At 49.2% G+C, this 15,838-nt stretch overlaps 1 protein-coding gene across 1 annotated transcript in view; it reads right to left on the bottom strand.

The window, feature by feature from the left end:
- Window positions 1-831: 831 nt before the first annotated feature.
- MLXIPL (MLX interacting protein like) overlaps window positions 832-15,838 on the bottom strand; it is a 43,468-nt gene continuing 28,461 nt past the window's right edge. The window contains exons 8-17 of the mRNA XM_028708451.2: window positions 13,251-13,432; window positions 11,587-12,151; window positions 10,727-10,800; window positions 10,176-10,341; window positions 7,945-8,051; window positions 6,652-6,771; window positions 5,554-5,681; window positions 4,862-4,985; window positions 3,578-3,707; window positions 832-2,475 (exon numbers count right to left, since the gene is read on the bottom strand). Of these exons, the coding sequence (XP_028564284.2) occupies window positions 2,354-2,475; window positions 3,578-3,707; window positions 4,862-4,985; window positions 5,554-5,681; window positions 6,652-6,771; window positions 7,945-8,051; window positions 10,176-10,341; window positions 10,727-10,800; window positions 11,587-12,151; window positions 13,251-13,432 (1,718 nt within the window). The 3' untranslated portion in view covers window positions 832-2,353. The remainder of the gene's footprint in view (window positions 2,476-3,577; window positions 3,708-4,861; window positions 4,986-5,553; window positions 5,682-6,651; window positions 6,772-7,944; window positions 8,052-10,175; window positions 10,342-10,726; window positions 10,801-11,586; window positions 12,152-13,250; window positions 13,433-15,838) is intronic.

Here is a 15,838-nt window from a genome sequence, read left to right as displayed (position 1 = left end):
TTACTCTTTTGAATTTTACTGTGTTACTACCATCCTTAGTAGGCCATGCAAATGCTATTCTGAATAATGCTTTTTATAGGGTAGGGGGCCCTGGGAATGAGTTTTTGGAACAATGGGGGCAGTAACTCCCCAAAAAGTTTGGGAACCACTGATATAGAGACTGGATTAAACTGCAGGGTTGTTGCAGGTTACTCTCCCCCTTTAGTCTTACCTACAGAACTAACCATGGGCCACAGTACAGTGTTGTCATAACTTGACTCATGAAAAATGTGGGGATAAACCATTGACTATATTATAAGGCCATCGTAAGCCACTGCCAGATACACACACATTCCTGCAATGTCAGGCACACAGAAGCAGAGGCTTCTATAACTGTAAGAGGCAAGCCCCATAACTCTACAGGAGATGCAAGGCAGGGAGAGAACAAATTAGCCAGGAGTTTGGGAATGCAGCCTGATGAAATAAAAACCTTTTAGACATGAAGCCTAAAATTTGGGGGTTTGCTTAAATGAACGTGTTGTGAGATTGTTAGGCTTACACTAGCCTGCAGAAGGAGTCGTCAGGGAGCTGCCTTGATATATCAAGTCAGACTGTTCGGCCCATCTAACTCAGTACTGCCTACACTGATTGGCACAGGAAGGAGTTTCTCTCAACCCTGCCTGAAGATGCTGTTGTGCATTGAAGTTGTGACCTTCTGGTTCTAAGGCGGACACTCTACCACTGAGCTATGGCTCTCTCCCTAAAAAATGCAGGAGCTCAAAGAAGCTCTTTTCAATCCCAATTGTAAACTACAGAAAATATAAGCAAATAGATCACATTACAGAATAAACGCAAGCTTTTGCAGAAGTTTTATTGCTGCACTGGGAGGCAATGTTTCTGCTACGCAGGTGCAAACATGTCCTTGTTACAATAGTGGCTGCTTGTTTCGGATTTGGCACAGCCTGGCACAAGATGCTTCTGATGGTTTCACTTTGAAAGAAGTAGGAGCAGCTGGGATTTATTTCCCTTGGGTGGAGGGTTGAGAATAATATTTTGCAGTTTAAACATGGGCTGGAAAAGAGACGCAGGCATGAACTTAATAAAAGGTCACCAGGGGAGTTTGCTGGCTAGCGGAAGGCAGTTGCTGTACTGTTTAGCAGGTGGGTTGATGCTGGGGCAACTAAATGTGACAGCTAAGTGAGACCTCCATGTTCAGGGGCTGTCTACATTAGAGTTCCAGATTCTGGAGATAAAACACTGTGAGAGGATTTGTACCTAGTGTGCAGGTTTCTGAGAGGCATCTGAGAAAAGAGGGCCCTGAAAATACCTTTCACTCAGAAATTAGTGAATGCAAAAATGTAACAACAGCGGTTTGGCTAAGTTTCCCTACAAATGAAGAATGAGACCATGTACCCTGTCTGAAAATGTAGGTCTTTCTTCATTTGGGAAAAACAACCATGTGTGTTCTACCAATATAAGTGGGGTCCCATTGGGATTCCCTTTGGAAAAAAGTCTCCTAAAATGATTGAAATGCGGGCTAAGGCACAAGCAGGGGGTTGTCCAGTTGCAACATGGGCGCATCTCAGAGGCCTGGGTGGCACTGATGGAGACAGGCAAGATTTGACAGAGGAAAAAGGGCATCTTCCAGAACCCACAGTGACTGGGAAAGTGGCACAGTGCCACTGCAGAAGCTGAAGAGTGTCCACTATGTGTGCAGAGAGAAAGCAGGCATCAGAAGATCAGAATAGTCCCGCTATATCAAGCCAAAGAGGGCCCATCTAGTCCAGCATCCTGTTCTCACAGTGGCCACCCAGATGCCTCTCCTGGGAAACCCACAAGCAGGAGCAGGACCCCTCTCCTCTCTTGCCATTTCCAGCAACTGGTATTCAACTGTGGAGGCAGAGCATAGCCATCATGGCTAGTAGCCATCAATAGCCCTCCCCTCCCAAATTAGTCTAATCCTCTTTAGAGCCGTCTAGCTTGGTGGCCATCACTGCTCCCTGCAGGAGCGAGTTCCACAGCTGAACTATGCGCTGTGTGAAGAAGTACACAGCCTACTTGAGGTCTGGTGGCAAGTCCACTTCCTACATAGGCCAGGATGTGGAGAGTGCTGCAGTTGTGGCTTGCGCCGGGTGGTTTTTAAGCTGTGGTCGCTAGTAAATTCAGGAGGAAATGGGCACAGAATAGTCTGCCAGGGTGAAGGAGGCTTCCCTTCCAGGAAAGGGGGCTGGCCAGCCTGGGGTGTGGGCAATTTCTTCCAGGCTGCTTCTCTCCTCCAAGCCGCTCTGGACAAGCAGTTCCTCAGCTGGGATGAGAGATCTTGCTGGTGCTGCTCTAGCCAATGGCCATGCTGGAGTCTCATCATCCTCTGGGGCTACGAAGAACCATTGCTGGCTCCTGCCCTTGTCACAGCCTGGGTGGCCTGCTCAGGGATGGCTGCCGGGTTGGTCAGGATCGAGGTGGAAACGCTCAGCTGACGGAGGGAGCTCAGGACGGCTGAAGGAAGAAAAGCAAGCATTAGACCATCAGCAAAGTCACGTAGCTGGATCAAGCCATGTGAGGGTTCACCCAGTTCCTCACAGTGGCCAACCAGATGCCTCTTCTGGGAAGAGACAGTGCTTCAGAAGGCAATTAATAAATCAAGTGTAATAATAATAATGGGAGGGACGCGGGTGGCGCTGTGGGTAAAAGCCTCAGCGCCTAGGGCTTGCTGATCGAAAGGTCGGCGGGTCGAATCCCCGCGGCGGGGTGCGCTCCTGTTGCTCGGTCCCAGCGCCTGCCAACCTAGCAGTTCGAAAGCACCCCCGGGTGCAAGTAGATAAATAGGGACCGCTTACTGGCGGGAAGGTAAACAACGTTTCCGTGTGCTGCGCTGGCTCGCCAGATGCAGCTTTGTCACGCTGGCCACATGACCCGGAAGTGTCTCCGGACAGCCCTGGCCCTCGGCCTCTTGAGTGAGATGGGCGCACAACCCTAGAGTCTGGCAAGACTGGCCCATACGGGCAGGGGTACCTTTACCTTTAATAATAATAATAATAATAATAATAATAATAATAAGTGCAATGACAACAAAAACTTTGCCTCGTCCTCTTTTAAAAACATCAGTGAGCACTTATGAAGAATGCTGTAGCTGGATCAGGTCTAACCCAGTATCCTGTTCTCAGAGCTGCCCACCTGATGCCCAATAGGAAACCCACAAGCACAACAGAACTCTCCCCTCCTGCGGTTTCCTGGGATTTCGGGAGCTTCACTGGCTCCACTTGAGAAAGACTCACTTCCCGACAGAAGCCATTCACACTTTTGGCCTCACGAGCCAGCATGGAGATAGCTTTCAGAATGTACACACCATTTCCTAGTTTGCTCAACTGCTCTTTCCTGTGCAATTATTATTATTATTATTATTATTATTATTATTATTATTATTATTATTATTATTATCTTTGTGTATATTTTCTACATGGTGCCTCGCTTTGTCCAAGAAGCCTCCTTATCCAGGACCCTTTTGCTGTACTAGGAAGAAGATGGCGACAGTGTTGAAAGACCCAACTGCCATCACCCTCCTGGAGGGAAGGAAGTGGGGGTCACAGAAACTACTCACTGGGCCGCAGCGCTGGGAGAGAGCAGTACTGATCCAGCCAGGCCAGGGACGTCTGGCCGAGGGTCTCCATGCTGCTTGTGGAGACCATCCCGTTGAAGGACTCAAAGAGTGGCCTCATGATGATGCTGAACTGAGAGAGGAGGTGCTGTTAAGGACCAGAAGGGAGTGTGATGAGCTGCCCCACCATCGCCACCTTCTCTTATTTGCGCTGTCTCAAAATCAGACCTGTCCACTGTCTGTTCCTGAATTTGGGGGCTATGAGCCACATGACATATCTACCACCCAGGTAACATTTTCCCTGGAGCTAAAACCCACTTTCATCTAACCAACAGCAGAACAACGGAATTCTAAAATGATTACATTTTACTGTCGCCCGCAACATGCATTTGACATACCATGTTTATGGGGTTATAGCGGTTCCTTGCTTTCACACCCCACCTCCTGGGTGGTGTCCACAACCATGTAAGGATATAAGAATATAGTTATACTCTGCTGGATCCGGCCAATGGCCCATCTAGTCCAGCATCCTCTTCTCACAGTGGCCAATCAGATGCCCCAAAGGGAAATCCGCAAGCAGGACACAACCACAAGGGCACTCTCCTCCTCTGCAGTTTCCAGGAATTAGTATTCAGAAGCATTGCTGCCTCTGAACGTGGAGGCAGAGCAGAGCCACCATGGCTAGTAGCCCTCTCCTCCTCCATGAATTTGTCTAATCCTCTTTTATAACCATCCAAGTTGTTGGCCATCGCTGCCTCCAGTGGGAGGGAGTTCCACAGTTTAACTCTGCATTATGTGAGGACGTACTTTCTTTTATTCCAACATGCAGCTTCATTGAAAGTCCACCAGTTTTGGTGTTTTGAGAGAGGGAGAAGAACTTTTCTCTATCCACTTTCTCCATGGATAAGAGGAGACTGAGAGAAGATATGAAAGTCAACTTCAACTGTTCAGCAGTGGAGCAGACTTCCTTGGAGGTTTTTAAGCAGAGGCTGAATGACCATCTGCCATGCACGCTTTTGTTGAAATTGCTGCATTGCAGGGGATTGGACTAGATGACCCTCAGGTCCCTTCCAACTCCACAATCCCATGATTCTATGCCATGCATCATTTTATAAACTTCTATCATGTTGCCTGCTACTCAACTTCTATCTCAATTATTGCTTGCCCCTCCACTGCTGCCTATTTCCAATTAATCCTTACCAAGTACTATGAAGAGCAGTTGCGATCACAGACATACACACACACACACACACACACACACACAAACTCTCCTCCCAAAAAGGATACAACCCAGAACTTCCAGTTCTGCAAGGTGCAAGAACGGACGTAGTCATCAAACATGTCCCGCATCTGGTCGAAGCGCTGGCGGGTGATGGGCACCCCCGTGGCAGGCAGCTGCTGCTGGCACAAGCTGCAAAAAGAACCACAAGGAGACAATTTTGCTTTCGGGGGAAACGATCTCTGAGATCATCTGCAGGGGCGTCGCTAGTCTTTCCTAAATTGGCAAGGCTTGAGCCTTTATTGTCGTCAGCCCAGTCCTGTGGGACTCTCTGCCACTAGATTCAGCAGGCACCTTCTGCGCTAACTCTTGAAATGCCTGCTGTAAACTTTTCTAAGTCTGCCTGGCCTACGCAGGCAATTAAGAACACATCTTTTCACAATGGTTAACTGATGTCTGTTTTTAACTTTTCAGTGGTTTCCTTGTATGGTTTTTAGGTCTTTATTGCTGTAAACCGCTTGGTTATATGTTTTTATGGCAAGCAGTATACAAGTATATTTAATAAACAAACAAATAAATCACCAGTGCTCACAAAGCGCTGTGGCTTTGCCCGCATGGTTCAATGTGAACCAGCAAACGGGGCAAAATGGGGCTCACATGAAACAGGGAAGGTCAGGAACTGGCCTGTTGGCCAGATTGAGATCCCCACCCCTGAGAAAAGGCCTGATGTGCCTCCCCCAAAAAACACGTAGCGTCCTACTTGATGGCAGCGTTCAGCTCATCGATCTGATCCCTCAGGTGCTGGGCCTCATCCTGCAGGGCGGCTCGCTCTTGCTGCAGCTTGCCAATGTACTCAGCCGTCTTCTGCAAGGTGGTGGCTTTGCTGACCTGCACAGCATCGTCGGGTGTGGGGAGGCAGGAGGGAGAAAGCGGGGTAGGCTTAGAGAGGCCGGGTTCATCAAGAGGCCAGAGGGAGCTTCAAGAGCCCTAGCCATTCAATGTCACGTCTGCTGCACCATTACAGGTGTCACATAGCACCAGTTCCACATTTGTAAGAAATTGATCTTATAGTGCGGCTGCACCTACACTATGGAACTCCCTGCCTCTTGACGGCAGGCAGGCGCCTTCACTGTACTCTTTTTGGTGCTCGCTAAAGACATTTTTGTTTAAGCAAGAATGTGGCTTAATCTGTTTTGAGTTTGCTGTTGGTTTTATCTGTTGAAAGTTGTCTTGATAATTTCATTGTTTTATCTGTACACTGTAAACTGCTTTGGGATGGTTTCTCTTGCAACCAAGTGGTTCAGAAATCTTATGAAATAAGTAAGTAAGTAAGTACTGTATTTTTTGCTCTATAAGACTCACTTTTTGCCTCCTAAAAAGTAAGGGGGAATGTGTGTGCGTCTTATGGAGCGAATGCAGGCTGTGCAGCTATCCCAGAAGCCAGAACAGCAAGAGGGATTGCTGCTTTCACTGCGCAGCGATCCCTCTTGCTGTTCTGGCTTCTGAGATTCAGAATTTTTTTTTTCTTGTTTTCCTCCTCCGAAAACTAGGTGCATCGTGTGGTCTGGTGCATCTTATAGAGCAAAAAATACGGTAAGTAAAATACAGAGAACAACTACATTTCAATGCTGGGCATCTGACTGGCATGCAGAAATTCTTTGATTCAATGCCCGGCACTTCGAAGAGAGATTCCCTGCCTGAAACCTCAGAGAGCTGTTGCCAGTCAGTGTCAACAATACGGAGCCAGATGAGCCAATGGCCTGACTCTGGATAAGGCAGCTTCCTGTGGTCTTGCGAGCCTCAGGGTGCCCCTCCCTGTCCTGTTTGTCTGTTCCCACCCCAACCCCCTGCCGCTCACCTTGAGGCTGGGCTGGGAGCTCAGGGTGCTGACCAAACTGTGAAGGGTGTCAAAGCCCAGCTTGATGTTGAAGCGGCGCTTCTGCTCAGCCGAGATGTGGGTGATCCGGCGGCTCTCGGTCTGTGGAAGAAGGAAGGGCAGTTGCTAGACAGGGATGGGGTGCAGAAAGCCACTCCTGTTGGACGGTCTTGGAAGGTGGTGGACTGTCCCTCCTTAGATGTTTTTAAGCAGAGTTTGGATGGCCACCTGCCAGGGATGCTTTTGCTGCCATTCCTGCATTGCAGGAGCTTGTAGTAGATGGCCCATGGGGTCCCTTCCAACTCTATGGTTCAGATTTTGGTATGCCATGTAAATATCTAAGAGGAGCATTGGACAGAATGCACACCTGCATTGCCAATGTGCATTGGCAAAGGCCCTAGGTACATCCCTGATGGTATCTTCAGGGAGGGCTGGGAAATATTATTATTATTATTATTATTATTATTATTATTATTATTATTATTATTATTATTATTTTCCCTTTATGTACAACCCTTGATCACAAGATCCAAGGGTGGTGTACAACATTAAGAACAGAGCATGAAAATTAAAAGATAATAAAAAGCAGAATAATGGGCAGAATAATAACAATAACAACAATTCCATTTCTTTCCCCCCGTTTTTCTTGAAGTAACTTCCGCTAAGGTTTTCAGTATTGCAATGCAATATGAAAAAGGAAACAGATAAAAAAGAAGACAAAAGAAACAAGCAAAAGACGTCCAGAGGATTAAGTGCATATACTGAAGGCAATTGGCCCATCTGGAAAAGATATATATCATTGAATGAGAGGATTGGGAATGTGAATGAGGGAGCCAGGAAGTATGTCTTATAGTTCCCATACGTCCCACGAGGCTGGTGAGAGGAATTAATTCAGGTGACCAAACTTGGAACACAAAACAGAGTCCAAACTGCCACCAAAGAGTACATTTGTATTACTGTTGTTTATTTTTTGCACTTACGTCTCACCTTTGTCTCCAAGAAGCTCAAGCTCTCCTCTTCCTCATTTAATCCCCACAACAACCTTGTGAGGTAGGTTAGGCTGAGAGGCAGTTACTGGCCCCCAAAGTCACCCAGTGAATTTCACAGCCGAGTGGGGATTTGAACCCAGACCCTAGTCCAACATTGCACCACAATGACTCTCTTATCATTGGGAGGTGACTTGTCACGTTTTCTGCTTTGATCACTACCTGTCCAACGAGATGCAAGCGCTCTTCATCAAATGCATGCACAGACCCCTCTGTTTCACCCCCTTACCTTGCTTGGCTCTGTCTTGTTCCGACTGCACGAGTAGGGGCTGGGTGAAATCATCCCCTCCACCAGCAGCACTGGGGATCCCTGCCCTGACATCCTCCGGTTACTCCCTGAGGAGGGGGGAGAAAGAGACTCTGCTGTTCTCAATCACATCTGAGCATGCACAGAGTGCTTCCCCTTCACCACTGACCCACAGCATAGTGGAGAAAGGCAGCGTAGCTCTGGGATATGGGGCTTGTGTTTCGTTTTGTTGAGAGCAGGAAGGACAGCATTGTCCGCCGAGCATCAGAGGAACTGATGAATGAGGAAGCAAGATGTGTTGGCGCATAAGTGCTGCCAAGCCTTCCATTCCGTGCTCAGGTCATATATAAAGGTAAAGGGACCCCTGACCATTAGGTCCAGTCGTGGCCGACTCTGGGGTTGCGGCGCTCATCTCACTTTATTGGCCGAGGGAGCCGGCGTACAGCTTCTGGGTCATGTGGCCAGCATGACTAAGCCGCTTCTGGCGAACCAGAGCAGCGCACAGAAACACCGTTTACCTTCCTGCCAGGGCGGTACCTATTTATCTACTTGCACTTTGATGTGCTTTCAAACTGCTAGGTTGGCAGGAGCAGGGACCGAGCAACGGGAGCTCACCCCGTTGCGAGGATTCGAACCGCTGACCTTCTGATCAGCAAGTCCTAGGCTCTGTGGATTAACCTACAGCGCCACCCGCGTCCCCAGGTCATATATACGTGGTCAATAAAACCCTATGTCTTGGTCATTCCCCAAGGGAGCAGTGGGATTACCTGGGGGGAGGGCGCTGGATCTGGGCCCCTCTGAGCCCATTGACTGCTTCTTTACGATTGACCAGGCTAGAGCCTCGAGCAAAACACCTTCCTCGTTTCATATTTAATGTTTTCCTGCTCTTCCAAAGCTATTTCCTTTGATCGTGTCTGTTTCTATTTATGAGTTGTCGCAAGCCAAGTTCCACACGACACTGGTGGGGGGGCGGAGCTCATCACGTGTGCATGAAATAACACACGCGACACACACCTGTGACGTCACACCTGCCGGGAAGAGGCCGCAAGGCCCAGGGAGGCCTGCCAACACCATGGATAGGCCTTATAGGGCCCTCTGCTACCACAGGGAGGTCTGGTGGGACCCAGCCCCTCAAGATTGGGGGGCTCAGCCCTGTCCCCGCATACTGGGGGGATGAGGCTGAGCTGTCCTCAGTCCCATAGGGTTGGCGCCTATGATCACAAGATTACTGGTAATAGCCAGGGTTTTTAGTCAACTGGAACTCAGTTCCAGTGGCTCTCAGGTGGGTGCCAATGCCATTCTAAGAGAACAAGGCATTCATGGTGAGTTTGGGCACCAGTCTTTCCTAGAAAAACAGCACTGGTAATAGCTATTGATTTCCTTATAAATCAGTCACTGTACATCTGTGGTAGGGGAAAGTTTGTGCATGTCTGGTAAGAGGGTAAAGGCGGATGTTTCATGCTATAAATTTCCTTCACCCTTACACATTTGTTCAGTGCTTTTTTTCTAAAAAAAATGTTTAGGGGTACTCTCATTTTGACTCAAGAAACCACCATTTTATAGTTCAAACCGGGGGAAATAAATACAGTAAATGGACAAAAGTACACAGATTCACAAAATGGTTAGGGGTATGTGTACCCCTGTGTCCCCGTCCCCCCCCCCCAAAAAAGCACTGCATTTGTTAGCAAGAAGGTGCAGCAATATTTTTCCTGCAATATTATTGGCTGAATGTGATTGTGTTACTAACTTCCTCAGGGGTTGTGCAAACTGCTATTCTGCATAAAGCTGTTTATAGGATAGGGGCCCCTGGGGGTGAGTTTATGGAACCAAGGGGGCGGTGGCTCCAGAAAGTTTGGGAAGCACTTCTGTATCCTAAAGACATCACAGTCTCCAGTGACTTTCATTCCAGGGAAACTGCACCCAAGGAAAACACAGGAACCCCCTGGAGGGTCTCAGAGGTTGCGGGGGGGCAGGCACCAGTATATGCAGGTCAACATAACTGCCTGCATTTTGGGATCCTTCTTTGGGGGCATGGCTAGGGACTCTCCACAGGCCACAGCGAGAGCCATGAGGAGTTCCCCACACACTTCAAAATTGGCCCCTTTTGCTGACTTGCTACAGAATAGACCCTTTACACACACAGACAGATGTATAACCAGAAGTCAATAGAGCTGGAGGGCTGTGCTGGGGGGGGGGGGGAGACTGCCACTCACCACAGACAGGGGTAGGGGAGAGCCGTTCCGTCTTGGGGACAATCAGGGGTCCCGATGGCAGTGCGGCCGGGACGGACTGCGAGGGGCTGGAGGCGGGGGACAGCCGAGGGCTGAGCTGGGTCATTCTGGGCAGGAAGTTGGCCGGCTCCTCACCAAAGGCATTTTGCTACAAAGGAGGACAGAAAGAAATGGTTAGCAAGGGTGCCTGCGGAACTCACCGCCACAGGATGTTGTGGTGGCCAGCGGCATAAATGACAGGAATGTGTGGAGGGTGGCTCTGTCAGTTTATAGCCCTCCTGACAGCAAGGAATGGAGCTTCCAGGTTCAGGGAGAGTATAGCTCTGAATACCAAATTCCAGGATCAGTCAACGGGATCTCCATTCCACTTTGCGTATGAGCTTCCCAGCCCCGACTGTTGGAGGCAGCAGACAGAATTAGATGCACCCTTTGTCTGATCCGGTGGGGTCACAGACCCATCCCTTCCCTCCCCGAAGCCAGTTTGGAACCCAGAAAGGAAATGCGCCCCCCTGCTATCAACAGTTGACTCCTACCAGAGGTTCAGGCACCGGAGGAGCAACGGTGTGGCTAGGACCAGGCAAAGCCTCTTGAGTTGGCTCTGGTTTAGCTGCAAGAAGGAAGGAAAAATGTGTTGAAGCCGACTAGTTGGGGGACTGCAGCCGTCCTCGCAAACTTCCACCCCCTGAGAATTCTGCCTCCCTGTGCCTTAAGGTATGCAGAAAGGTATGCGGGGGGGGGGGGGGCTTGTACAGCTTCTAGCTGTCTCTCTGCAGCTCATGTCTAGACCCCCCCCCATTGTTTCTCATTGTACTGTAGTTTGCAGCGCCACCTGCCTCTGGCCAAGCAAACTGCAGCATGATGACACACTTACCTTTTTATTATATCTGTGGGCGTATCCTTGATTAACTGGAGTTCCTCTTTTGGTCAATCATAATTTAGCCTAGTGGTTCCCAAGGTGGGTGGTACTGCCTCCTGGGGAGCAGCAGGAGCTAAGAGCTAGGTGGGTGCTAAGAGGCAGGCGGGCAGCCGGGGGCTGGAGGTATAAATGACTTTCAGGTTTTGAAAAGCAGGTATCACTGGATCAAGTTCATCCACTGGGCTGATTTAATCAAACTAAACAGTTTGAGCTGGATTTTGAGTAGACGTTCAATTAATTGTTACTGTGTTGAATTTGATTGTGTCACTCTCTTCCTTAGTGATTCGGGCAGCCCGCTATTCCGAATAAGGCTTTTTATAGGGTAGGGGGCACTGGGGAGGAGTTTATGGAATCAAGGGGGCAGTGACCCAAAAACGTGAGAGAGCTGCTGCTTTAACCAAACATCACAGCCCTGAGCTCTGTGCATGTTAAAGAGCAGATGGGACCCCTGGAAAAGAAATCCCGCTTTCCCCCTACCTGAGATCAGCAGCTGTGTCAGACACGGGTTGGGCATTGCCACAAGTGGAGGTGCTGGGATTCTTGAGGGCCTCTTGGTCTTGGCATTGGCCCCCTTCGCCCTGGGCCGGTCGCTCCCCGACTGTGGCTGCCCCCTACCAGCAGCATATATGGGGGGACTTTGCACACCAGTGTGTAGTTGTGGGGTGCTGAGAGGAGAGTGGTACCCTGAGGACAGGTCCATGCTGTACCCTGGGACGTTCTGGGAAAAGCAGGGAGTGGAGAGCGATGGGGATGAGGGTCCAGAGTAGAGCGGGGAGGGTGGGTAGTGGAATTTGGGGTTGGGGGCAGGAGGGCGCCCGGGCTCCTGGCTCAGCAGAGGGGCGCTGGGCATTGGGGTGGGGCAGTAGGGCCCATAGGGGTCTAGGCTGAGCCATTTGCCAGGGTACGTATATGGGAACACGGACTTCTGCTTGAGTTCGGGGCCGAGGCTGCTGGGGGGCGTCGAGGAGGGCGGAGCCGACAGGAGGTCATGGTTGAGGAAGGCGCCAGGAGAACCGAGGTGAGCAGGGCACCCGCTGGCTGGCTGTGGGGAGACAGAAAAGGGAGGGAACAGAAGGAGGTGGGTGCAATTTGCTCACTCTCAAAAGAAACTGCAGGAGAGTCATTCAGCAGCTGTTGTCAAGCTTTGTTTTGCAATGCTGAGGACTATTAGCTTGAAACCGGAAAACACACAGCAGATTAGGGGGGCCCTGGGATATTAAGGTGCCTCGGGGAGAAAACTCAAACCATTGAAAACGTCAGGAAATTAATGTTATGAGTTTGAGGTGGGGGTCAGTCTGGATGATGCCCTGACTTCCTTTCTATTCTTGGGGTCCTGTATCTCTGGGGGACATGGTGTGAGAGCAAGCTTGCCAAACCAATATTTTTGTTTAGTCCGTGGTTGTGGCTGACTAGTTAAGCACAATGAATAGCACAACCAGAGATGTTGATGTGTGATGTGGACCAAAGGGGTGGGACTCCCCACCCCCACCCCACCTGCTAGGTAGGAGAGCAAGAACAACAGGAGTCCGTTTGAGCTGAGCTGGGAGCCAACTGGAAGCCAGAGACACAGAGACCAGCTTGCTCTGTGCTGGATCCAAAGCGGAAATTCTTGGAAAAGCAAGATCTGTTGTTGGATTAATGCTATGAGCCCCTGCATCCTAGGCTCAGGTTCTATATGTATAAATAAAACTTCAATCTCTGCTGACCGTCATTCAAAGGAAACTGAAGTCTGGATGAGTGCCTGGAACCCCTGAAGTCTCTCACTGCTCAGAGATTTGGGTGGCATGTAACAATATAAATAAAAACCAAATCTTGCCGTTTCGCCATGAGATGAGACAACTCCATCAGCCTGTTTATAGCAGGGCCATCTGACTGGACAGCAAATAGCTCAGCCTCCTGAAGGAAGCCAGACCACCTGTCCATCCCAGGAGTCCACACACACAACAATCCATGCAAATTACCAAAGTCACTCTGCACATGCACAGATAACCCATACCAGCAAGAGGGCTTCATCACCCAGGAACTTCTGCTCAAGCTAAGCCTCTGACCAGGGTAGGAATTGTAGGACAAGACAGCAAAATGACAGAGCCTAGGGCAGAGCCATCAGCTGGAAAGCCAGAGGGCAAGCAGAGCTTTCGCACCTGGTGCCGAGGACTGGGCAGGACGGGAGAAGCAGCAGGGCCTGGGGAAAGTAAGGTGTCTGCAGGGCTAGAGAGGAGGGTGGTGCTGGTGGTCCCGAAGAGGGTCTCTGATGCGAAACAGGGCTGGTCCTGATAGTTCAGGGACGTCTGAGCTGGCAGCGGCCGAGGGCTGGAAAAGAAATCTGGGCAGGGGATGAGAAAGAAAGGTCAGAGCAGGCCAGGCAAATGGCTGCACCAAACATGCCATATTTTGCAACGTGATGAAACCGTGCTAATTCCAACAAATGACATTTGTATGTATTTGCATGGAGAGGACCAATTAATGGAGAAAAAATCATTGAGGAGAGGGCTATCAAGGGCTACTAGCCACAAGGTCTATGCATTGCCTCCACAGCTGGAGGCAGGAAATGCTGCTGAACACCAGTTGCTGGAAACCATAGGAGGGAAAAGTGCTTTTGTGCTCAGATCTTTCTTAGGGGTTTTCCAAAGGCATCTATGCCCTCTCCATTTCCCCTGGAAACCTTTCAGGCAGGAGGGGGACAAATATCAAGGAAGGCCATGATGTTTATTCTTAAGCCTTGATGAAGATCGATTTTCTTTTTTAAAATTGTTAACAAAAAAAGTGCAAACATAACGAAAAGAAAGAAAACAAAGCATCAGAAGACTAAACCATAAAGTGTCACAGCCTGGATGGACAGAAATACAGGGATTCAGCACAGCACCAAAGGGATACTAAAGGATTAACTCATACAAAGAGTCCCCCTGCAATTAATACAGATTTATAAAAATAAAAGGATTATCCACCTGTGAGTTTCACCGTTACTGAGAATAAAGATTCTATATAGTTTTAAATGAGCCAGATATTTGCACATACAAATAGTGCTGAACAATCATGTGCCTCAATATTTGTATAAGAAATAAAATCATGCCGTATATATTTTTAAATGTCATTTGAGCTCTTCCCTTTAGATACTTTTTATGAGATGCACAATTTCCTCTCTCTTAACAAAATTAAGGGGGGGCGGGGTTTGCTTCCAAAGAATGAAAACCAGGGACTTAATTCACTCCCTCCAACCTGCCAGTCTCCCTGCTGCATGTAAAGGAACAGGTGAATTTTGTGTAAATTAAGGACAATGAGGAAGTTTCCTTAGGGTACCCCGGTGTTATCCCAAAGTTTTGGGTGGGGGAAACTGTGCTCCTGCCTGCGCCAGCCCTGCGAGGAGGGCCTCCTGCTGCTGCTGCCACCCATGCTGCCTTCATCCTCTCACCTGGCCAACTACCAGTTTGGAGCGGCTGTCGTTTCAAGCAGCAGAAGAAGCAAGAGTGTCTGCGGTTGTGAAACACGAGCATTTTTGCTGCATGGGCAGGCAAGCCCGTGTCAGGGCCGCCCACGGGTCACTCAAGCCGCACCCGACACCTTCCGGGGCCCTGACCGCAGCAGGGCGGGGGGCACGGCGTTGCCACATTTGCAAGTGGAACCACCCCAAACATGCAATGCAATCGCCCTCTGCCTTGCACGAGAGCCTGAGGCTGCAGAGGTCAGGGGTCAGCTCCAGCAAGATTCAGTGTTGGTGGATGATGGGAGTTGGAGTCCAGCTGCATCTCTAGATGGCCACAGGTTCATCATCCCTGATCTAGCCCAATCTCACAGCATCCCTCTGGGGTGTCGGGGAGAGAAAGAACTTTCTCGGCACTTGCAGGGGATTGGACGACCCTTAGCCCCTTACAGCCCCTATTCTATTCTGCTATTATGCTAGCAAAGTCAGAGAATTCTCCTGGAAACACAAAGAGGTTGCTGCAATCTGAAAATTTGTCTGAGGTCAGGAAGAGAAACCATGCAATATCATACAAGCAGTATTCACTATTGATGATTTTTCCCCCCCAGTGCACAAATGTTAAGTAAATCTGTAATGTCGTTTTCTGCATTTTTATGACAACGCCGCTCCATGGAAATTAATCACGCTAATTTCAACCCCTGCAGATAGAGAAACAAATTAATGTAGGTTTTAGCAAAAGCTGAATTGCAGTGGAATGCAAACAGTGCTGGTTGTGATTAATGTGGTATGGGACAGAAATCACTGCCTGCGGACAGCTAGACATGCTACTTGATCTTTGAAGGAGAGTTGCAGGGGATTGACATAAGAATGTATGAATATCCCTGCCGATTCAGGCCAATGGACCACCTAGTCCAGCCTCCTGTTCTCACAGTGGTCCCCCTGATGCCCGAATGGGAAACCCACAAGCTGGACCTGAGCACAAGGGTTCTAGCAACTGGTACTCGGAAGCATTGATCCCTCAAACTGGGCAGGCAGAGCATAGCCATCCTGGCTTAGTAACCATCAATAGCCATCACCTCCACGAATTTGTCTAATCCCCTTTCAAAGCCATCTAGTTTGGGGGCCCTCCTGTGGCAGTTTAACTCTGCTCTGCACGGAAAGGTATTTTCTTCTATCCGTCCTGAATATTCCAACGTTCAGCTTCACCGCTTGTCCTTAAGATCTAGAGAGAAAAACTTTTCTCTCTCTGCTTTCTCCCTGCCGTGCGTGATTTTGTAAACTTCTATCGTGTTGTCTCTTACAGTGATACCT

The sequence above is a fragment of the Podarcis muralis genome, chromosome 15 (genome assembly GCF_964188315.1).
Source record: "Podarcis muralis chromosome 15, rPodMur119.hap1.1, whole genome shotgun sequence".
Classification (NCBI taxonomy): domain Eukaryota; kingdom Metazoa; phylum Chordata; class Lepidosauria; order Squamata; family Lacertidae; genus Podarcis; species Podarcis muralis.
This window is presented reverse-complemented; position numbering and strand designations above follow the sequence as displayed.